General features: G+C 40.4%; 6 protein-coding genes and 1 long non-coding RNA gene across 16 annotated transcripts; 4 read left to right on the top strand and 3 right to left on the bottom strand.

Moving 5' to 3' along the window:
* The first annotated feature begins 2449 nt into the window (after positions 1-2449).
* Positions 2450-8188, top strand: Qua (villin like protein quail). Of its 5 annotated transcripts, none has more exons than XM_076813773.1 (9): positions 2450-2683; positions 4972-5064; positions 5189-5305; positions 5425-5765; positions 5892-6654; positions 6724-6910; positions 6979-7227; positions 7327-7623; positions 7688-8188. In XM_076813773.1, exons 1-9 carry the CDS (start codon positions 2666-2668, stop codon positions 8035-8037), a joined length of 2415 nt encoding a protein of 804 aa, XP_076669888.1. In that variant the 5' UTR covers positions 2450-2665; the 3' UTR covers positions 8038-8188. The 5 variants fall into 5 exon arrangements, with proteins under 5 accessions (XP_076669888.1, XP_076669891.1, XP_076669890.1 ...); XM_076813776.1 differs by lacking the exon at positions 2450-2683 and adding an exon at positions 3218-3531 and having other exon boundaries at positions 4972-5097; XM_076813775.1 differs by lacking the exon at positions 2450-2683 and adding an exon at positions 3233-3531.
* On the bottom strand, positions 8175-9597 carry Prosbeta2 (Proteasome beta2 subunit). The gene is made up of 4 exons (XM_076813777.1): positions 9439-9597; positions 9017-9196; positions 8613-8928; positions 8175-8533 (listed from the first exon to the last, which is right to left on the bottom strand). Exons 1-4 carry the CDS (start codon positions 9498-9500, stop codon positions 8258-8260), a joined length of 834 nt encoding a protein of 277 aa, XP_076669892.1. The 5' UTR covers positions 9501-9597; the 3' UTR covers positions 8175-8257.
* Positions 9598-10559: 962 nt separating this feature from the next.
* On the bottom strand, positions 10560-12792 carry Cdc6 (Cell division cycle 6). Its single transcript, XM_076814727.1, has 4 exons — positions 12186-12792; positions 11174-12103; positions 10876-11087; positions 10560-10799 (listed from the first exon to the last, which is right to left on the bottom strand). Exons 1-4 carry the CDS (start codon positions 12463-12465, stop codon positions 10566-10568), a joined length of 1656 nt encoding a protein of 551 aa, XP_076670842.1. The 5' UTR covers positions 12466-12792; the 3' UTR covers positions 10560-10565.
* A 172-nt stretch (positions 12793-12964) lies between these two features.
* Positions 12965-13654, top strand: LOC143370107 (uncharacterized). The gene is made up of 2 exons (XR_013085558.1): positions 12965-13247; positions 13564-13654. It is a non-coding gene; the product is annotated as an uncharacterized LOC143370107 (long non-coding RNA).
* Positions 13655-14268: 614 nt separating this feature from the next.
* On the top strand, positions 14269-15337 carry Rsfs312 (ribosomal silencing factor RsfS-like protein, 312). The gene is made up of 3 exons (XM_076814749.1): positions 14269-14670; positions 14737-14997; positions 15071-15337. The coding sequence occupies exons 1-3, from the start codon at positions 14340-14342 to the stop codon at positions 15265-15267; spliced, it is 789 nt and encodes a 262-aa protein (XP_076670864.1). The 5' UTR covers positions 14269-14339; the 3' UTR covers positions 15268-15337.
* A 225-nt stretch (positions 15338-15562) lies between these two features.
* On the top strand, positions 15563-18823 carry LOC143370100 (uncharacterized). Of its 3 annotated transcripts, none has more exons than XM_076814730.1 (5): positions 15563-15974; positions 16156-16638; positions 16714-16916; positions 16994-17133; positions 17218-18823. In XM_076814730.1, exons 2-5 carry the CDS (start codon positions 16274-16276, stop codon positions 18118-18120), a joined length of 1611 nt encoding a protein of 536 aa, XP_076670845.1. In that variant the 5' UTR covers positions 15563-15974; positions 16156-16273; the 3' UTR covers positions 18121-18823. The 3 variants fall into 3 exon arrangements, with proteins under 3 accessions (XP_076670845.1, XP_076670844.1, XP_076670843.1); XM_076814729.1 differs by having other exon boundaries at positions 15563-15984; positions 16171-16638; XM_076814728.1 differs by having other exon boundaries at positions 15563-15984; positions 16167-16638.
* On the bottom strand, positions 18388-21095 carry LOC143370105 (uncharacterized). 4 transcript variants are annotated; one of them, XM_076814748.1, is made up of 4 exons: positions 20792-21095; positions 19562-20029; positions 19345-19485; positions 18388-19265 (listed from the first exon to the last, which is right to left on the bottom strand). In XM_076814748.1, exons 2-4 carry the CDS (start codon positions 20015-20017, stop codon positions 18972-18974), a joined length of 891 nt encoding a protein of 296 aa, XP_076670863.1. In that variant the 5' UTR covers positions 20018-20029; positions 20792-21095; the 3' UTR covers positions 18388-18971. The 4 variants fall into 4 exon arrangements, with proteins under 4 accessions (XP_076670863.1, XP_076670861.1, XP_076670860.1 ...); XM_076814746.1 differs by having other exon boundaries at positions 19562-20101; positions 20792-21094; XM_076814745.1 differs by lacking the exon at positions 20792-21095 and adding an exon at positions 20102-20266.
* Positions 21096-21184: the final 89 nt, after the last annotated feature.

Below are 21184 nucleotides of genomic sequence, written 5' to 3'. Positions count from 1 at the left end.
GCGTTTGCAATGTTACATTAGACGGCGATAAATTATACTCCCTCGAGACACGTTTATCACTGAGTTATGGATTTTCTGGGAATAAATTATGCACCTTCACAGTTGCAATTGAAAATATAGCGCCTTCGCTACATCCCTGAATAATATTCCCTGCAACTTCAAATGCAATTAATTAGTTCTTAAGAACTTTTGAACACGTTTAAAAGAAACGCGGCGCCCTGTTCTTTAAGTCAGACATACTCATATATTTCAGTTAATTGTACACTTTTTGCAAATAATTCATGGACATTTGCAGTTGCACTTATTTCCGTTATAATTAAGGCGTATAAACGCATTTAGTAAGGATCCATATTTTTCCAATGATTTATGTATATTCTCCGAATAATTTATGGACTTTTGTAGTTGCAATGGATAATGTGGACCCTTAAGTAATTTCTGGAACGGGTTTTACACATTTTATTCGTAATTAAATAGTTATCAACTTAAATCTTAAAAGAACGTTTATAACACAATTGTTCAATTTACCGACAGCCGAAGGTATAGCCACCTAACGGTGAGACATGCGAATTAAGTGTCTCCATAAGTTTGGATCAGGAAATTCGCTCGAGTTAATAGGAGCTCAGAATGACATAAGAGGTGGCACGCTACAAAAGAGAGAGAGAGTGCAACTGTGTGCGATAACGACGGAGAGGGATTTTCTAGGAGGGATTCATGCACTTTTGCAGCTAGATCTTAAACTTCTTAAAGCGTAGACCTCCAGCTACTTTCCTATGTAACATTTGCTACGATGTTTCCTATATAATTAAGTAGTTATTAACAGTCAATGGTAAATATCCAGGATATTCAATGAATGTATGCATTTCTCATGAATGATTCATACACTTTTACAATTGCATCGCAAAATATAACCCCGTGGCAACATTCTGCAACGAGTTTTGCCTACATCCTGTCCGTAATTAATTACTCATTACCAATTCTATTCATATACAGTACGCACTCGCATTATTCGGTAATTAATTAGATTTTCGTCATTAATCTATGCACATTTAGAATCGCATTCGAAAATAAAGATCCTTAAGAATGTTCAGCAACGCGAGTCGCCGCGTATATTCCACGCGAAAGCAGATATTTATTGAACACGTCTTCGAGGTCGGTAATGTTTCGTCGAAACGTCGATAACACAGCGTTAGGATGTTCCGATTTGGACCAGAAATTGAACAGAATTAACAGGAATACATGATACTAGAGGAGGTTGCGGACGCGAGCTGAGTGAGAGAGACAGGAAATATGTGCGACAAGGATAGACGTAGACGGCGTGCCACTAACTTTGGTTATGCACTCCTGACTCGTAGCAGGATCACATAATCAAGGAATAGTGGCACGCCATCTATGCCTATCCTCGTCGCACATATTTCCTTTCTCTCTCACTCGGCTCGCGCCGCCTACCTCCACTAGTATCATGCGTTCCTGTTGATTCTTCTCAGTTTCTGGTCCAAATCGGAACATCCTGACTCTGTATTATCGACGTTTACAAGTAGAGAAATTACCGACTTCGAAGAATTTTAATGTTTACTTTCGCGTGGAATATGCGCAACAAGCGTTCTTGAATATTCTGAAGGATCTTTATATTCGAAATGCAATTCTGAATGTGCATAAATTAAGCACGGAAATTTAATTAATTACCGAATATGTAATACGAGTGTACTGCATACTGTATATGTATATGAATAGGAATGAGGATTTGCGTACCGAGAAATTGTTAATAAGTAATTAATTACGGACAGGGTGCAGGCAAAGCTCGTCGTTAAAGATCTATATTCTCAAATTCAACCCTGAAAGTGCATAAATCACCGAGCGACATAAATATCGACAGAAACACCGGATAAAACTAGCGTATCCGAAAAATTACCCCTAAATGTTCTCAGGCAACTGGGTTACAAGACTATACACCGGTCTCGAGCAACAATACATTCTCACACCTACTTTCCTCCCTACAAAAGTACAGAAGCCTATAAGCTTTCGCATCCTTTATTAGAAGCCCCCTAACTAATACGAATTATCAATCTCGCCCTCTTCCTCCCGTGGCGCGGCATTAACGAATATGAAATATTCCTCTGCATATTTTACACTTCGAGGCGTGACGAACGCGTTCTGGACTCGAAGCCTTTAAGCAACGCTGTTGATCTTGAGGAGGAACGGTAGGAGGCCGTAATCGGGATCGTTAAATCGCCGTCCGTTATTCGAGCGCGAAGACAACTGATGGGGAGAGAGAGGGCGAAAGGGAAGAGAAGGAAGAGGAGATCGGACAGGGAGGCCTGGGGTGACGGAGGATAACGTTAGAAAGGTGCAGAGAAAACAGGTGCGCTGGAGCGAGATGCGCGCACCACAGAAACCGATGCGATGCCCGCATGGCTCAACGCATGTATACCCGGTCGGTCACGGGTGGCCGCCCGGTGTTCCGGGGTCCACTTCCGGACGAGTCCGCACCGGTACGGTTTCTTTTTAGCCAGGGACGCATCGTATCAGTTGTGCTCGCGTACAGTTAGACGGCGTTACATCGCACCGAACGCTTTCCGCTGCTCCTTCGCGCATATCGCCGCGGCATTAACTCGCGCGTAATTTTTTAAATGACGTAGAGGGAAGCGACGGGGAACGAGGCAACACCATGGACTTCTCCAGACGTGTAAGTAAGCATACGCGGATCTACGTCGCCGCGCGCACCCACCTGGGGATAGACAGCGATCGGGAACGAAGGATCTACCCGGGAACAGTGATTAATCACGCTGCAGTTACATATTCCCATACTTTTCATTAAGGCGCAATCTTATCTGATACGTGTGCATTGGACATGATGAGAAGTGAGCCTTCTATTTGACAAGCATTTAAAATTTAAAGCCGGGAATCCTTCGGGAAACTAAGGCAAGCTAAGCTAAGCTATGCTATGCGATGCTATGTTTTAACGTAGCTTTTGGTGGGAACGGTTCCATAAGAATGTATTGAAGCTAATTTTTTTTTAAACTTAGCATGGCATAGCATAGCACAGCATTGCATAGCATAGCTTAGCTTACCGGTGGATTCCCGGCTTAAAGCATTCGGAGAGTTCCGCTGTATTCCTATAACTTTATTGCGCTTGCAATTAACGTCGCGATCGGGCACTTTCTTTTCTGCCGTTGCACGCGTCGCTTTCAAAAAGCCTGGGGAAACAAAGAAAACGAGACTCTCCGAGCTCGAGCGGCCACGAATTTTCACCTCGGCGCGAAACCCCGCTGGCAAGTGGGCGTGCAGCAAGTGCAGTCACCGCTTCCTGCCGCAAATGATCGTCGCGAGTAACGCTCGAGTGTACAGGCGCACCGTTCGCGACCAGTCCGTGTCGTTGGGACGTGCGTGGGCATGAATGAACGCGGAGAGACGCATCCGCGAAGACAATAGAATGCACGGGCGCCCGTGTGTGCGTGCGATCGCTGCACGTCGCGTGCGCTTATCGCCGGCTAACGGCGATCGGCAAACGAGAGTCTATGCATATAGCTACAGGTAATGCCGCGTTGCGTCACTGGGATAGCTGCATGTATTTATTACATCCAACAGTTCCAAGACAGTGCCGTTGACATCTTGGAAAGCGCGGAACAATTAACGAGCCACTTATCAAGCAAATCGGCAAGCAGCGGTACAGTCACGCGAGCAAAAAATTAGAAAAGAAACGAATCTACGTACGCGCTCGTTATAATAATCTGCGCATATCCCGGGCGAATATTAATGCATCGACTTCGCGGCTTACTTTTAACGACAATTAGCTAATAATTGTTCGAGCAACTGTATATCATCGCCCAGTCCCAATTATCTACTGTAACTTGTATGATTGAATCGCTTGAGGATTAAACTTAAACGATGCCGTCGCGCTTCCACGAATATTGTACAATGCGCATCGTTCTGCGGACACCGAAACGATATACATATGCCCGTTTCTCTGTAACACTTATCCGAGCATCCGGCTCGGTCGAGACCATCGTGGGCCGTGAAAATAACACGGCAATTAATTTCTGATAAAGCACGACGGTTATTCCGGCAAATTGTATTTACGCACGTTCGGCGGCGCGTACGCGCGAAGATAGCGCGTGGTTGTATTAGTGTGTACAGACGTGCGCCGGGGATCTCGCGGATCACCTGTGATTAAGTCCTCTGGAGGACCTCGCTCTCGTGAGTTCCCATACCCTAGTTTTCTGCCGGCAACCGTCGTGTGCGAGCACCGATCGCGTTTCTCCGTTGCGAAATTCGTGCGCGCGAACGACCGTGCCCGCGAGACCAGGCCGCGATCAGAAAGGATCGGGACGGCGCCCGTTCAATTTCAAAACGCGAAAATCGATCGACGGGGATCGCCGGGGCCGGGTGTGCCGTTGCGTAAAGAATAGCGCCTTGGCTGGGTCCGCGGTGCGGGAGAGATCGATAGCTGGACTCTGTGGCAAATGTCGGAGCCACTGGGAAGGATCGAGGAGCCGGTGCGTAATTAATAATACAATAGAGATCGCAATTTCGCGAGGGAAAGCGTGAGAAGAACGAGACGCTAGTGAACTATCGATAACGGCACCGGGGCTTTAACAAATCCGATGAAAACGAGATGAAACAGGCGGAAACTCGGCGGTGTTCCGGGCCCGTTTTATAAACGCTGTACGATACAGTTTAATCGTAAATGTTATCGACGCTGTTGTATAATTTCGTTGATTGATTCTTCGGACGATTGTTTCGTGTTTCTGTTCCATATCGGACGGTTTCATCGGTGTTTCGCGTCGCCAACGACCAGATTGCTCTCGATACGAAAGCCCTGCAATTACAGTTTCACGGTATTAACGATAGGGCTCAGCTTTTTTGCGAACGTGAAAAGAGAATGGTTTTTCTTGTGGCGTAAGAAGCGAGGGATTACGTAAAATGTGAATTTAAAAATGTGCGTTACCTAAAATTTTGATCGGTGTGCCGCAGGACGACAGGAGCTGCCGTTCCGACGACTCTAATGGCGAGATCTTCAAGAACGTCCCGAAGAGCAGCAGCACGTTTCGCATTTGGAAAATCGAGGTACCGTTTCGTTGAGTAGAAAACAGACCGAAGGTAATGCGCCACGGGTGTTTTCGAGAGATTGTGAAACAGAAGGAGTGAAAGCATGAAATACAAAATTACCTTGCTAATGCCCGTGCAATAGGGTCTGCGAGTCGCGGCCGTCACCGGAAGTAATATGGGATACTTCCTTTCGGAGCTGGCGTACATTATCTACGCGGTGTCAGCGAAAGACGGTCCACTTCCTTACCCTGGGATGCCGGTAATTACATTCGATTAGAAATCATCCCAATTCCCTCTGTCCGTCTATCTTCTTCTATTATCAGCTTAGCAACACAAGCTAAGCTTCCCTTCTAACGTTTGCCTGCGTTATTGAAATAGGTGAAGGATCTGAAATCCTCGCCAGTGGTCCGCGTGATTCATTTCTGGATCGGCTCCGCGTGCGATTCGACGATTTCCGGCGCGGCCGCCCTCCGGGCCGCCGAATTGGACTCGCAAGTGTCCACCACGATACTATTGAGGGAAGCGCAAGGCCGGGAGAGCTCGAGATTCCTGGCGTACTTTCGGCAGCCCCTCGTCATCGAGAACTTTCATTTCGAGGCGCCGACCTGCTCGTTGCACAGGGTCACCGGCGTGGCGGTTCCCGTTTTAACGGAACTCGAGAAGGTCCACTGGGAGCAGTTCAGCTCGCGGGACGTTATCCTCGTGGACGTTCTGTCCAAGTATGTAGCCACTTAACCGGTATTTAATCCTTCCAAGAAAATTCATAACTAATGCTACACATTAAGTAGACATAGGTTTGATGGGGCTTATGATTGTGAAACGATGATGTCACCGTGTTGAAACAGGGGCATCGTGTTCCTCTGGCTAGGATCATCGGCGGACCCGCTGCACAAACGACACGCGGTGAGCGTGCTGGAAACGAGAAAGGAGAATAATAATGGTCGCGTTGTCATCGTCGAGGACGGCTACGAGCAGACACTTCCAGAGGGGGATAGGCAGTTCTTCGCGAGCATTTTGGACCCATCTTCCAGGATGGTACAACCCGATCGTCCTTATAGAATTAACACACCGAGTCCGGTGAAGCTATACAAGTGCAGCGAGCAGTCTGGTAAATACAAGGTGGCTGAGCTGAAGTCTGGGCCGATTCTTCGATCGGATCTCACGTCTGAGTCGGTCTATCTGATTGATCGCGGCGAGGCGGGCGTTTGGGCGTGGGTCGGGCGAAGCGTGAACGCTCGGGAGAAGCTCGAAGCGGTCCGCAACGCGCGCGGATTCGTAAAGAAGAAGAATTATAGCAATGGCGTGTCCGTCGGCAGAGCACTCGAGGCTCACGAGCCAACAGAGATGAGGGCCCTGGTTAGAGGCTGGGAGCCGTCGAAAACGCGGCCACTTACTCTGCCACCGAGTTTTGAACCTGACTACATGAACGAGAGGCCTAGGATGGCTGCTGAATGCCAGCTGATGGACGATGGGTCCGGCGAAAGAACTCTCTGGCGAGTGACTCACAAAGAAGGAATGGTCCAGATCGAGGACAAAGGGATATACTATGCGGAAGCATGTTACATAATGTGCTACAAGTACGGGCAGGGGCGCAGGAGCAGAACCATCGTACGTTCGCGTAGAAGAATGTAGCTTGCAATGTTGAGGCGTGAATCTGAAAGAACGATAATGTTGTAGGTTTACTGTTGGGAGGGCGTTCATTCTATAAAGGTGGACCGAGAGGCCTCTTTGGAAGCTGCTTGCCGTTTATCAGAAGACACCTCCGCTCAGTTGGTAAAAGCATGCCAGGGTAGAGAGCCGCCTCATCTGCTTCAAATTTACGACGGGAAGTTGAAGATACTAGCTGGAAAGCATCGTGATTCCCGTGAGTGATGCGTATGCTCCATCGGCTCTTCGAGCTGCACTTTACTTAGTGGAAAATTCACGTTGCAGCACCAGAGAAATACCTCGTCAGAGTTTTCGGATCTACCCCGTACACGTCGAAAGCGGTTGAACGTCCTCTGAGATCTAGCAGCCTCGATTCCAGCGGGGTCTTTATTCTGTTCTCTGATATGCCCATCGTATGGTGCGGCGGTAGAAGCACTGGGGATGCTAGGCAAGCGTCGCGTCGTCTCGCACCAAGAAACGCGCCTCTGATGATTGAGAATAAGGAAGATAATGAATTTTGGGCGGAGCTTGGGGGTAAAATGCTTGTTCCATAGCTTCAAAGTGTTGATTAGCAGCTCCAGAGCTAGAGAACATTGTATGCGAAAGAATTCATTAATCCTGTATACTCTTTAGGTAAAGGCACTTACGGCACGGAAACTCTGGATGTTGGGGAAGAGCTTGAAAAACATTTGTACCAATGTGTAGCGGAAGGTGAAACATTTGTTGGCGAGGAAGTCCTTGGATTCGGACAGAATTGCCTCCTTCCGGAAGCAATTTGGCTGTTAGATACTGGAAATGTAATATGGGTCTGGATTGGGAAATCTTCGTCTTCTAAATCATTAAGGGAATCCGTGCACGACGCGATGATATTTCTGTACACTCATCCAGCTGGCCGAGATCGAAATACGACCATTTCTGTTATTAAGCAAGGTACAAAGAGCCACGAAAGTCCTGTCGCAAGGAGATGTACAAGTTTCTTTTATCCTTCTTTCAGGAATGGAACCTTCCACGTTTGTAGGACTCTTCGACAATTGGAATTACAATTTACTAAGGGACTACAAATCCTTCGAAACGTTTTCCACGCTCCTGCAAGATAAGGAATTACTGCCGAAGATACAAACATCGTTGAAATCATCGAGTGATTTCGATAACTACGTGAAATATCCTCTTTCCATGTTGAAAAACGATCCGGAAAATTTACCGTCCGGTGTTGATGTTGCTCGCAAAGAGATGCATCTCACTTTCGATAACTTCATTGCAGTTTTTAAAATGGAACCCGACGAGTTCGTAAAGCTTCCTGGATGGAAGAGACAGAGGCTGAAGCAGTCGGCGGGTCTTTTCTAAGACATCCATTCCTTTATAATGAACTTTGTACGATAGTAATTATAATATAATCAAAATACCTAAAAAACCTCCTCATATTTTTAACGTTCGGACTTAAATTTATTAAACGAATGAACGTGAGAAATAAAGTGTTTCAATTTCAAATACCACAGTTAAGGATTTATTTATTAAAAATTCACATATCATCTGAACTGAAACTTAGAACCGTTATGTGCGCATTTCAGGATGAGGTATCCATCGGCTCTGTATCGATTCTACGAACGCTTTCTTCTTCAACAACTATGGGATGAACTGTTTTACGAAGTACAGCAGTGGTGCCGCGCTTATATCGATAAGATATATGACGCTCGCCCTTTACATTAGCAACATCGTATGGCCGTAAATAATCAACAGAACCCTTACGTATAACGCACAGATCAACATTGGAACCAGAAGCCAAGTCATTGAATACACCGGCACGAATGGCGTCTGCCACAAGTTCCTTAGCTTCCTCTTCCTAAACACATTTCCACATAGAATATAAGTGTGTCGTTCCTAAGAAGAAATACGCCCAGGTAAAGTTTAAATGTCCCTACCGTCATATCGACTTTCCATCTACTTTCGAACGTAGCCATCGCTGCTAATGATCCTGTGCCCATGCTGGTGTACATGTGCTTATCTGTTGATCCGTGAGGATAAATGCAATACAAGTGTGGCCCATCCAAATCGACACCTCCTAATATCAAAGCTGCTCCAATATTGCCTTGATAACGAAAGAGCAATTGTTTAATCATTGCATTGGCAGTGCAGACCGGTATCATACGACCGGTATTTAAGCGATGCAACTCCAATTGACTGGATATCATCTGAGTAGTCATTTCAGTATCGGCGGCAGTTCCAGCACCACAGCAACTGTAAAACGACAATGTATTACCTTTTAACTGACCGGTATCATAAAATGAATTGCAAGAATTGTATTGTAGATCACTTCGATGCTTACTACATATTTTTAGCAAGAAAGTGAATTTTGCTACAATTTTTATCAGCGACTATGGTATCTTCTGTTGATCTAGTGTCGCCGCCAAGAACCACTCCATCTTTATAAACAACTCCAGCGATTGTTGTTCCTGTTTTAACAGCTCTAGGAGTCTGGAATCCTTTCTTAGCCAGAAAGTTGTTCCTAAAAGAAACATACAGCTAAATAAAATCGACAATTTCCTTGGTACTGGGCAATTTCGTGGATACTTCGTGAAAGTATGAACGGGGGTTTACAGAGGAAAATAGATGTTTTTAAAAAAGTGACACAGCAGTATTAACTAGCGGTAGGTTATGGATCATGGAATACTATTCTCCAGCTTTCTGATTGTGAATGTAATCGACACGATTGTCCCTTAATAATGAAACTGTTTAATATTCAATTACCTCTGACAAAGGTCGAAAGAAAATCCAGGTGAAGGAATTTCGGGCACAAGTACCGAAGACATGATTCAAGCTTTTGGTTTTTACACTCCTAATGCTATCAAAAGGAACAGTAATGAAAAGCGGTTTCGTAAGTGTTGACGCTTGCCAGAAGATGGCACTCTCTCTCTCTCTCTCTTAACGCATTTGCATTTAAATTATCGCGCGTGTGTGGGAACCTCGTATATCATAAAAAAAAATTAAAACCGACTTCAAAAAAATAAAAATGCACTAAAATGTAAAAAATAATTTCTTTCCTTATTTAATTTAAGTCTCTCATATTTTTTAAGTCGGCGCCAGGTTTACACAGTGCAAATGATGAGGCGCCGACCTAAAAAATATGAGAGTCGTAGATTAAATAAGGGAAAAAATTATTTTTTAAATTTTATTTTTTTGAAGTCTGTTTCAATTTATTTTTAAATTTCTTTATTTTAGTTTTATATATATATTGACACAACATGCTGAGGAGATATGCGCGTACGTACATAAAATAATAATTACGTTACACTAGTCTTTATTATTAAGCAGAACTGGCAAAATATTGGGCCAATGTTGAAGCGTAGAATGGGGCCACCGGGGCATCGCCCTCTTTCGAATAAAAAAAAAGATCGTCAAAATCGGTCTATATGCTGAGTTACGCGGGGACAACATATAAAAAAAATACCAGCATATGACCTACTCCTTTTTGAAGTCGGTTAAAAATGGAGTTAGGACAATTAATAAACGGAATTAAAAACATTTATAAAACAAAAAAATTAACATGGCTGCCCGTGAAATATAATGTTAAACAAAAACACACTTTGCTTCGATACAAAAATTAGAATTTGAAGAGTGTAGAATAGTGAAATGTATAATAGATACAAAAACTTTAGACAGTGTTTCCATGCTGTATACACAACTGTGAAACGTCAGATCCGTTAAGTGTAATTAAACAATCAAATTTACAAGGGAAACAGGATAAAAGACATGCCGAGTTATAATGTAAATACTATTTTAAAATTATCGTCACGCGTTATCATAAAAATATAACACATCTTACGACGCTTAGTAACATTCAGTCTAACAAATCGCAAGGATTTGTGTCAACACATTTATAAACAAGTCACGTCGTTCATAATTTCCGCCATCATATTTCTGTCTTGTAAAGCTGCGTCCAATTCTTCCTGGTCCCACTCCAAGTTGACTTTCGACAAACGAGGCTCCTTTTTGGTCGTCAATTTTAAAATACCCCTGGTTTCTATCAGTGAACACAGGCTTACGAATTCGGAGGCGTCAACCGCGTAAATATTCCGCTTCTTGCAAACTTTCTTGTATACTTCATGTAACTGAAACGTAATTATGACAATACAAGTTGCGACCAAAATTTTCACACCCGAATTTATTAATGTTTCTCGAACTTACTCTTCCCACTGTCACATCCTTATTTCGTCCCTTATTTAAAATGAGAAGAAGGGAGCATAGTAGCAATTTCTGCTGCAATGGAAACGTACTTTCTTCTTTCTGAATATTTTGCGATCCCCCATAAACACAATTTAAAACTTTGATGACTTCCTTTAAGTCTACTCGCTTCTCTGTTATAGGTTGCTGCTTTTTAGGACTGCCAGTGTTTGTCTCTATAAAAACAAATACGTTAATTATAGTAGAATGTAATCTACCTCGCCAATTTAATCTGCTTTTTACAGGAAGTAGCGAAACATACCATTGTTATTTGTGGGTTGTAAAACTTGTACCAGTTTATTAGATTCAGCCACCTCTATTACTCTTCTACTGATATCCAATGCTCTTCTAATATCCCCAGAGACAGCTGCAACTTTTCCAGCTAGCATCTGTACCGCAGTTCCAGTAAACAAATCAGACACATTCGCTTCGTTTAATCTCTCGGATATTATAGTACATATTTGTGGCTTTGTGTATGGTGGAAAATGCATTAACTTGGGTTTCAATTCGCATCTAGCCTGTAATCTAGGCAATATTCTATCCGTCAAGTCTAAGGCATTGGCGATGCCAACTAAAATTAATTTTGAACGCTGTATCGACGGCCATTCGAAGATGGAGTACAAAACGGATTGTTTTTTGCTTTCTAATTGATCTATCTCATCTAGAATCAACAGCAACGTTTTATGCTTCGATTTTAAATACTTTTCGATAATCATTTTGCTGCTTTTTCCAGTCTTTGGCCCAGTCAATTCCAACTCTTGAATGATCTTTCCATAAATCGCAGCAGCAGATTTCATGGTCGTACAATTCACATAAACTACTTTCAATTGAGACTTGAACTCCGGCTTTAACATTAGCCTCGAGAGGCACGCAGTTTTCCCAGTCCCTGGAGGTCCGGATACATAAAGCGAACCTGATGTTTCATTGTTCAAATGCTTCTCTATAAATTCTTGTAATTTAACTAATTGCGCTTCTCTGCCTGGCAGAGTTACTGGTGCCGAACTATGTAAAGCCTTGCAAGCATTACGGTATTTATTCGAAGCGAACAATTTTTTAGGAACTAGCTTCTCCTCCTTCTCGGGGGAAGACATCAAATGTAATTTATCTAGGAGAGTGGAGGGTGTTGAGGGAGAAGTTATTAGCATTCCCTTCTCTATCTTCTTTTGTTTCGGAGGTGTGGAGCCATGATCCTCTGAAACATATACACAAATTGTATCTGCCATTATGGTCCGAATAGAAAAATTAAAAAGAATTTAACAGGAACAGTTATATACCATCGGATTCACTGGATTTTCGAGTACGACGTGGAGTTCGAACGGCCGCACCTGCGTCAGATACTTTAACATTGTTTTCCAACGTGTTTTCCACATCCGAGTCCGAGTCTGATTCGCTACTACTCAAGGTAATGATTTTTCTCACGGTCGGAGTATACTTGTAAGAAGAATCTCTAACAGTCGCGTTACTAAAATCTTGTTTCGGAACATCATTTTTAGTTCCGTAGAACGAACATTTTTTTCGTATGTTAAACGGAATCGTCGTTTGGATACTCGTCATTTTTACGCGGTTTTTACAACACTTATGTTTTACTGATAAGCAACAAGTTTATTCTTCGGATAATAAAGATATTCTCTCTGAAAAACGAAGTTTCTATCATACACTCTTTGACATCATTCCGTATTGTCCGTTAACCTTCAACCCTTTCCCTCCGACGTTCAATTATTTAATACTGTTCCTTGGTCGTACTTGAAATAACACATTTAATAACGTTACGTCGTTAAAGTTAATCTATAAAATATATTTAGTTCTTTTATAATATACGACCAACACCTTTGTACACTGGGCAACAAGTGCGACAAGCCCGTCGTGCATTTTCGCGGGAAGACGCTTTGAACGCGGGAAACCGAAGTTGCGTGGAAATAGGAACAGTTTGGAACAGACGAATGTTTCTATTTCCGCGCGAAAATAATGGTATTTGAAAATTCGCAGCATTAGATTTTAATAACATGCAACGAGGAATATTCTACAGGCGTTAATGGCTACTGTAAGCGATATAATTAAATATGATTCTCATTTCGTTATGTGTAGCCAAAATTATTTAATTTAACAGAATTTACTTAAAGGCGGCCACACGTATGTACGATTTCGTAGCCCTCTATAGGTGGAGACAGAAATTATAGAGTAGGTCGTTTCCGGTTGTTTCCGGGCTTGGGAAGAAATGACCGCTTCTCTTCCATATTGGGTTTAGAAGTCGAGGGAGACGGCGGAATCAAAGTCCGCAGAAATCGAGATATTCTAGGATAATCTAGAAATCTCGAGGAAGCAGAATGAGAGCGAAGGTAAGCTTCTGTTCACGTGTTATTATTAATCCCAATATTTTTCGCGAGAAATTTGTTATTACGTGTTTTTCCGAATATCTACACATACGTTTCGGTAACGACGTGCGTGGTTACTTGACACGACGATATAATTGCAATCTTCCTGTGATAAATTTAATTTTCATAACGTGTTTAACATCTTTTTTAAACGTTCTGCATTCTTCAACGGTCACGAGTCTACTTTTGTATCGTTTATATTTATTGTAGAGGATAATGAATATGCAATGTAAAATGCGTGTAAGGAGAGGTTAACCGAGGTTTACATGGTTCTTTTCAGTGGAGAAAGAAGAGGATGCGCAGGCTAAAGCGTAAAAGGAGGAAGATGCGCGCGAGGTCCAAGTAAATTTTATATCCATAAACTCTGTAAGTACATTTTTGCATCGCCAAGTATTCGTTAATCTCGTAACACATTAGTCCTCGTATAATTTTTGTAAACCAGAGTACTAACCATACTGAAAGTATTGCCACAATATAAAAATATTTCGTATAAATGAGATATGTATCTGGCGACAAATCATACATAGAATTTCTGTCCAGAAGTGCATTAAAATAAGTGATTAAAACAGACAGTATCTATTTATGCTGGAGGAATTCTTTGTACCAAATACATTAACCACTTAAACCCTTTATGTCCTTACTTATAAGTTTATGAAATGTTTGTTTCAGCTCTAAGAAAAACATGAGTTACACTGAAATAAAATTTGATCAATCTGACTGATGCTGTTTCAACAGTTTAACACCTGCTACTATTGTTTCTCTGCGGAGAGTTGCATTCTATTAATGTACACGACTTGGATAATGGAATAAATTTAATATTCGAAATACATTTAAAAAATCCTTTTCATTCTCTTCCTTCCTTAACATTACATTTAGAAGAATTCGTTAATGAGAAAGAATTTTATTTAATTAATATGTCGAGGACAATTTGCCATGCGTGCGTGCATGCGTATTTAACGAAAACTGAAGAATATATCAGTCACGAATTGCGATAATACTCTTATACTTCGGCATCCCAGTGTAAACATAACCTTTCCCCTAACGCGCGAACACAAAATGCGAAGTCGTTTGTTACCAAGTTTATTGCAAACAAGAAAATTGTTTCATCAATATTTCAAACCTCCCATAAATAATGTAATAACGTACTCGCAATTGAAACAAGTTAAAAGTTTTTCAACTAATAATCCAAAGCAACCCGACGATATTAAAAATGTGCAGGGAGGCTCACATAACCTACCCGGTTCGATTAATTACACTCATAAACCCTTCGAGGACAAAGATGCAGACATTATTCTCGACGTCAATGAGAATCAGGGGACAATCAACTTGGACGATTTAAAAAGTCACGAAGAATATTATAATCCTTACGAAGGAATAAATTTGGAACGTAAGTTAGAAGCATAGAAAATGAAGATCGTTTAGTAATAATAATATTAATGCGATTTCTTATTAGGTGGGGTAACAGGGGTATTTGAAATAGAGGATCTCGTGTCTGTATTACAAAGGGACAATGCTAAAAACATATTTGTAGCTTCGGTGCCTCCTGAATTATCATACGTCAGTTACATAGTTGTAGTTACTGGCAAGTCGAAGAAGCATATGCAAGCTTTAGCTACTTTCGTTCGTAAAGTGTTTAAACTGAAAAAATGTAAAACAGATTCAATTCCCAAGATCGAGGGACTAGATTCAAAGGACTGGATAGCATTAGATCTAGGTACATCTATTTTGTTTTTTCTTTTCTTATTTCATAGTGTAATCAAATAATCTTCATTTATTTCATTGTTTAGGAAACATTGCCTTGCACATTTATTCAAAGAGTGCCAGGTCATTGTATGACCTGGAAACATTATGGTCAGTTGGGCCTGAATATGACGATAAGAACAAAGTGACTGGCATCGATATTATGGACCAATATAATATATTCTTGTCCAATTTGGAACCAATGGAGGAGAGCGATGAGGCTATAAAGAGTGATAGCGCATGAAATTATGTTGAAATAAATGAAATAATAACAATCGATGATATTGTGTAATAAATACATGTTTAATTGAAAATTTGTACTTCCATATTATGAACATTTAAAAATCCATGAATATATTAAATAGTTTTTGTTTTCTATACCTTTATCTCGAACAGTAATTATTATAAAAGGACGTTTTATAAATACCCTGGAAGAGAATTATGTTCGTGAAACAAAAAAAAATAAACAAGTTACAACCTCGATTACGTTTATTATGCAACAGTGCCCGAATCATTTGCACTACGCATGTGTGATGATGCACGTTTCTCTCGCACGTAAAGAAAGGGTTTTCTCTCACACCCCCCGCCTCCTTCGTTTAATGATTGTCCTTTAAGAAGTAATTCGTTTAGACAGCATCCATATCTGAAGACGTCTTATCACGGACTAATAACAAAATGGAATCTTATCGAATTATCTAGTCCATTCACACGCTGACTAATCATTCAGATATACAGGCACCTGCGATTGGCTTCGTCTCGATTTAAATTGCGTATCTGCCCTTTTAGACATCGCGTGTAGATGAAATCGTGATTACGATAGTAACTATTCTATAGCATACTCGGAGCAAGGCATTTACGTTCCTAAATTTCACACGTAATTTCTAAGATAAAGAAATAATTCTACGTATATGTTTCGCAACAATGTGTTCCTTAAGTGAAACATCCATGTAGCTGAATTCAGGTAATGCATATGACTTTTTTTAAAAATATATAGCTTTTTCCCTTATTTAATATACAGTTCGTTTTGTATAATTCACTTTAAAGTGCAACAAATCGATCATTGAAATTGTAAAGCTATTTATATTTATATATATCATTAATAAAATATTAGAAATATTTACATACAGCTTACATTTATTCCAGCCAGTTATATGACTACGTCAAGGTGCTTAAACAAATATCAGTATCGGGAGAGGTACATAAAGGCAAGAAATATGAAATGGTGAAAAAGATCGACGCGATCTCAAAAAATGGCGAGCAATCCAGATTTAATTTGTCAAAGGAAGTGCACGCGTTTCCTACAAGTTCCTTTAAAGTCGACTGAGCAAATTTATCTTGTCTTTTTGATCCCAACATTGATCTCTTGTTTTATATATATAATACACTTCTCCGCTGACCTAGTGGTTGCTGTACAACACTTTAGAGAGCATAATCCTGTATGGGGATGCTGTACGCTTGGCTTTATCTATGCGCCAGCAATTGTATACTTTATGTTAACCGTTTCGAGGCCAGATTGGTGGATGACAGATGACGATAAACTGAATAAGGGTGTATTCGGTTGGTTTTGCCTTCAATTTTGCCAGCTGATCGGCTTTGTTTGCTTTTCTCTCTACAGGTATCGTCCTTTCGTTTTCAAAGTTAACGATCGTATTCTTCATTAGCATTATTCTGATTAATAATTCTTCTCCAGATACGCAGGCCTCCTAGTGCTGGTTGTGGATGCTATTATTCTATCTGGGAAAGATAGAACGAAGACTTTAAACATAGCAGCTGCTCCCGCAGCTATAGAGTTGTACTTCTTTTTACAAGCTTGGTTTCAGGCAGCTCCTCAAGCTATCTTCCAAACGCATCTACTTTTCCGCGAAGCGTCGCTTTATCAAACTCATCAGTCTGGTATTTTATCTCGCTATATTATTATATGATATAACTCAAATTTTTTTATAAGTATGAAAATGCTGATCTTTTTACAGTGGTTGTAAAGGTCCTCTCCATTCTCATGTCCATTATGGTACTGGCTATTCAGACTACCTCTTTTCAAAGATTTGAAAGCCAACGTGTTAATGGCAGAAAATTACCATGGGCGATGTGGTTGAAGAAATACTGTGTTCAGGTACCGCCCTAAAATAGACTATACATTTACGGCATTAGAATATTTGGCCCTAAATATATGTTTAAATGTAACCATTGTATTTAGGAACTTTGCGACCTCGAAGAAAGAGCTCCTTTAAAGTTATCCGATGCAAAAAACGAGGATACTATACATACAAAGAATGAAACGCAGGAATCTGAAGAGCACAAAGAATCTGGAGAAACTGAAAATAAAAATAAAGGAGAAATTGATCCTCATGTCTCTTTAGACCGTCAAATATCCGTAACGCCTCCGTTACCACCGAAAAATGTACATATTATACCGCCTCCAACTCCTTTACGCGGAATCACCACAGTCGCGCCGCTGCCTATCCCGGATATACCAGCTCCGCCAAGGCCAGACTCTATCTGCACGAACACAGAGAATCTTGAATCAGGGGATGCTCCGACTAAGTCGATATCTGCTGAAGAATCGAAGAAAAAAGCAGACATACAGAATTTAAAACTTCCACAAAGAAGGTACTCAAAGAAAGGATTGGAAGAAGATGATCCCATAGGCAAATTTTTGTGCTTCCTGTGGTGGTTCTTTTTCATTCTGGCGCGTATACTGGCTATCGCTGTGTTCTATGAATTTTATCCTATTCATTTATCCATCGTGCTTAGTATACATTACGGTGTCATGCTGATATACCTCTTTTACTATGCAAAATATTACGATATCATTACGTTCTTTGTTAATTTATGGCTCGGATTAGTTTACATATGTAGTTTGATCGAATATAGAATCAAATTCAAATACGCGGACAAGTGGGTGTTGCCGTACTACATCTTTGTATTGCTACAAAATACATTTCTAACATTATCCTGGTACCTGTACGCGGACTGGGACGGATTTTGGTACACTTATGTATTCTACGTAATTTTCGCAAGTATGACACTTTGCATTTTATCGACTACGATTTACTGCGTTTTACTTAAACCAAAGAAACGAAGGATATATACCAGTTGACAAACGATTATTTCGTGGTGAAGAACTCATTGAAATGTGATTTCGTAAATGCTTTAATCTATTCCTAAATATCGCATTAACATATTCTTTCTATTTATACGAACTTCGTTTGCATTTCCATTTTCTATACGAAGTAGGTAATGTTAGAGAGTTATTATTTAGTTACAGACACCATAAAATAGTTGGTATATGGTTATAATTGCGATGCGCAATACGTAATTTTTAATGCAAGATGAAATGTACTAAGGACTGATAATAATCGTTAGATAGTATGTTAAAAATGTATTTACCGTACATCACTATAAAATTACAGGTAGCTATATTTATGTAATATTTATAGAAACATGATCCGTCTAAAAAAAACTTACAAATAGTTACTATATTCGGCAGCGTTTTTTCTTATCTGCGAATTTTATACTTGTACAGTGATATTTACAGTACTACGCATTTATATACAGAAATAATTCTAGATGCCTATATGAGTACTTATAAGTATTAAAAAATATATGTATATATCTTTCAATCTGTTTTCATCTTTGAAGATTTTTTATACATTTACATCGAATACTTATCTCGTAGTAATGGTTTAATAGAGGTTCAGTAGAAACCTTATTTTCACGATATTCGTGAAAACGAACTAAAAGTATATTTATAAAATACATCACATTATTTGTATCTGGCTGCTTAATTTGGCAAAAACCTCGTTCTGAGATTATTAATATTAAAGTGGTGCTGTACGACAACAGTAGCAAAGAAATGTTAATAAATCTGGTTCGATAAAAAATATGTCTCCTTATAGACCTACACAGTTATATTAACAACATTCACTTCTTTGGAGAGAAAAGTGTTTCTCACACATGTATATTGGAATCTCTGTGAAGGTTCCCCAATTGTGCTTCGAACAGAATGTCGTTTAATAATTTCTCGGCTATAATTCTTTGGTCTAATCTCATATTTCTAAGTTTCGCTGCTACGTTTCGCCCGATCGCGTCGAACTCGTCCTCCATCACGAATGAGTTATTGTGTGATATTTTTAAGAGATCTGAAGATTCAGCTTCCTCCGATTTATGTCTACGAATTAATGGAGACTCCGTCCATTCGCTAGGCTGATCATAAGTCTCTTCGTTCCCTGGTTGGCATTCCTCCTAAATAGATGCATGTTTATGTTTCGCAGAAAGCTCGCTTCTCATTTCATAAAGTTAAAATCGGAGACAATCCACTCACTGTTTTGTAACATTTCCTGTATCCCCGTTTGGTTCTAACTAGTTCTGGACATTTCTCGGCTGATAGATCGATATATACCATCGCAGGCTTTCTCTGGTTCGATTTACATTTAATTCTATCTACCATAAAAGGGTGTACCCTCTGTAGAACACTTAAATTAATAAACATGAAAAATTAAGTTAGAACTTAAATACTGCGAAAGATAAGATCACCTTACTTTAATGTGGCTTAAAAAATTTCCTGTAGATTTCAAGTTTCCGTTCAGGTGTTTCTGACATTGTAAACATCTAACTGTAACATTGGTGTCTTCTACTCTAATCACTGTAAAGAACTCTCCATCGAGAATGGCTGGTAGTCGAATTGGAGTAAGGGTCATGCTATGTTGTGTATTCGACTGTATTGGAGAGATCTGATTAGCTTGATCCTGTTGATGTTGTTGCTGTGACTCTTGTTGTTGTTGTTGCTGTTGTTGTTGTTGTTGTTGCTGATGCAAAGCGGATGCTTCATGATTTTCTTGGTTCTCTACCTCAACAGTTTGGGACGGAGCTTGTCCGCTTACTGTCTGAGATATTTCTCGCTGTTGGTTCGTAGTATCGATCATGCATGTGTCAAATGTCTCAATCTTTGTTTCGTACCTTTGTGCAGGGTATGTATCCATGGTCTTGCGATACATACAATATTCAATCTGACAAATAAGTGTGTTAGATAAAATGCTGAATAGGTTAAATAAATTTTACATAATCAATGCTTCAAGTACCTGTAATTAAATGTAAAACCATAATTTTTAATGACAGTAAAAGGAAAATGCTATTATTTATCTTGGTTTCTTACTGAATTTTAGATAAGCTGTTAGATAAGAATGTCATGCACACAACAAATCTAGATCAGATAATAGATGAGACCGTATGGAACACAAGCTCAGGGTAGGCAGGAAATCCCGTGCGCCTCATGCATGATAATTAGTTTAATTTCAACCAATCAACACCAAGGTGGGAAACGAAACGGCGCCACCGTCAAGTCAAGCCTAGTGATCCTCTAGGGAGTGATCGGTATAACCGCAGCCATTTTGGAGCAAAACCGGAAATAACATAATCTAAACGTTTATCTATCTCTTTCGATCAGTATTTTTCTCTCTGTCTGTCAGTATTTCTGTCTCTTTCTATCAGTATTTATGTCTCTTTCTTTTTTACAGTTTCTTGCTCTCTCTACTTCCGGTTTATACCCCAATTGCGTCGACCAATAGAAAACGCGGAACACATTTTCCGATCACTACCCAGAGGATCACTAGCTAAGCCAAGCTAGCCAGCCAAGCCAACCAGCGTCGACCACCGATTCCGCGGCGAGGCCGTTTCCCACCTTGGCGTTCCCCCACCGCTAATTATCATGAGGCGTACGGGATTTCCTACCCACCCTTGTGACAAGCTAAAGAACTCCAATGTCTACTTACCAACTTCGAAAAATAACGCTTTATTATTATGATGCGAAAATCTTTTAACGCACAATGATAAAATCAAATCTGCTCATTTCCTTGAGTATTACGAGCGTGTGTTTATTTAAGCCTAATAAATAAAAGGCTATTATAAAATACTAATGCTTGCGTAAAAGCGAATTTCTTGGCAGCACTGTAGTAAATAAACATACCGATGAAATTTCATCGGGAGCTGAATAAATTTGTCCATGGAAATAATGATCTTTTCCTTTGTGGTTTAACGCGATAAATTTTCTCACAGAAAAGATTAAGTATTATATATTGATAAAATATATTCCGTCGCAGTAAGTAAAAGATACATCAAATATATATTCTTTTTCATTGATTAAAAGCTATAGGGACGTGGCTCTT

This window comes from Andrena cerasifolii, chromosome 6 (assembly GCF_050908995.1).
Source record: "Andrena cerasifolii isolate SP2316 chromosome 6, iyAndCera1_principal, whole genome shotgun sequence".
Taxonomy (NCBI): Eukaryota; Metazoa; Arthropoda; class Insecta; order Hymenoptera; family Andrenidae; genus Andrena; species Andrena cerasifolii.
Note: the sequence above shows the minus strand (reverse complement) of the source record. Positions and strands in the feature narration are given on the sequence as shown.

Bases quoted from the DNA above. Each gene is read 5' to 3' on its own strand.
- Qua (XM_076813772.1), top strand. From the start codon at position 4,461: ATGTCGGAGCCACTGGGAAGGATCGAGGAGCCG. The intron at 5,065-5,188 runs GTACCGTTTCGT...CCCGTGCAATAG, and splicing joins TTCGCATTTGGAAAATCGAG to GGTCTGCGAGTCGCGGCCGT. The intron at 6,911-6,978 runs GTGAGTGATGCG...TTCACGTTGCAG, and splicing joins TGGAAAGCATCGTGATTCCC to CACCAGAGAAATACCTCGTC.
- Prosbeta2 (XM_076813777.1), bottom strand. From the start codon at position 9,500: ATGTCTTCGGTACTTGTGCCCGAAATTCCTTCACCTGGATTTTCTTTC. The intron at 8,929-9,016 runs GTAAGCATCGAA...GTCGTTTTACAG, and splicing joins TTTCTTGCTAAAAATATGTA to TTGCTGTGGTGCTGGAACTG. The intron at 8,534-8,612 runs GTAGGGACATTT...AAATGTGTTTAG, and splicing joins GATGGAAAGTCGATATGACG to GAAGAGGAAGCTAAGGAACT.
- Cdc6 (XM_076814727.1), bottom strand. From the start codon at position 12,465: ATGACGAGTATCCAAACGACGATTCCGTTTAACATACGAAAAAAATGT. The intron at 12,104-12,185 runs GTATATAACTGT...TATATGTTTCAG, and splicing joins AAAATCCAGTGAATCCGATG to AGGATCATGGCTCCACACCT. The intron at 10,800-10,875 runs GTAAGTTCGAGA...ATTACGTTTCAG, and splicing joins AGGATGTGACAGTGGGAAGA to TTACATGAAGTATACAAGAA.
- Rsfs312 (XM_076814749.1), top strand. From the start codon at position 14,340: ATGCGAAGTCGTTTGTTACCAAGTTTATTGCAAACAAGAAAATTGTTT. The intron at 14,671-14,736 runs GTAAGTTAGAAG...ATTTCTTATTAG, and splicing joins CGAAGGAATAAATTTGGAAC to GTGGGGTAACAGGGGTATTT. The intron at 14,998-15,070 runs GTACATCTATTT...TTCATTGTTTAG, and splicing joins CTGGATAGCATTAGATCTAG to GAAACATTGCCTTGCACATT.
- LOC143370100 (XM_076814730.1), top strand. From the start codon at position 16,274: ATGGCGAGCAATCCAGATTTAATTTGTCAAAGGAAGTGCACGCGTTTC. The intron at 16,639-16,713 runs GTATCGTCCTTT...ATTCTTCTCCAG, and splicing joins GTTTGCTTTTCTCTCTACAG to ATACGCAGGCCTCCTAGTGC. The intron at 17,134-17,217 runs GTACCGCCCTAA...CATTGTATTTAG, and splicing joins TGAAGAAATACTGTGTTCAG to GAACTTTGCGACCTCGAAGA.
- LOC143370105 (XM_076814748.1), bottom strand. From the start codon at position 20,017: ATGTATCGCAAGACCATGGATACATACCCTGCACAAAGGTACGAAACA. The intron at 19,486-19,561 runs GTAAGGTGATCT...AGTGTTCTACAG, and splicing joins ATTTTTTAAGCCACATTAAA to AGGGTACACCCTTTTATGGT. The intron at 19,266-19,344 runs GTGAGTGGATTG...GCATCTATTTAG, and splicing joins ACAGGAAATGTTACAAAACA to GAGGAATGCCAACCAGGGAA.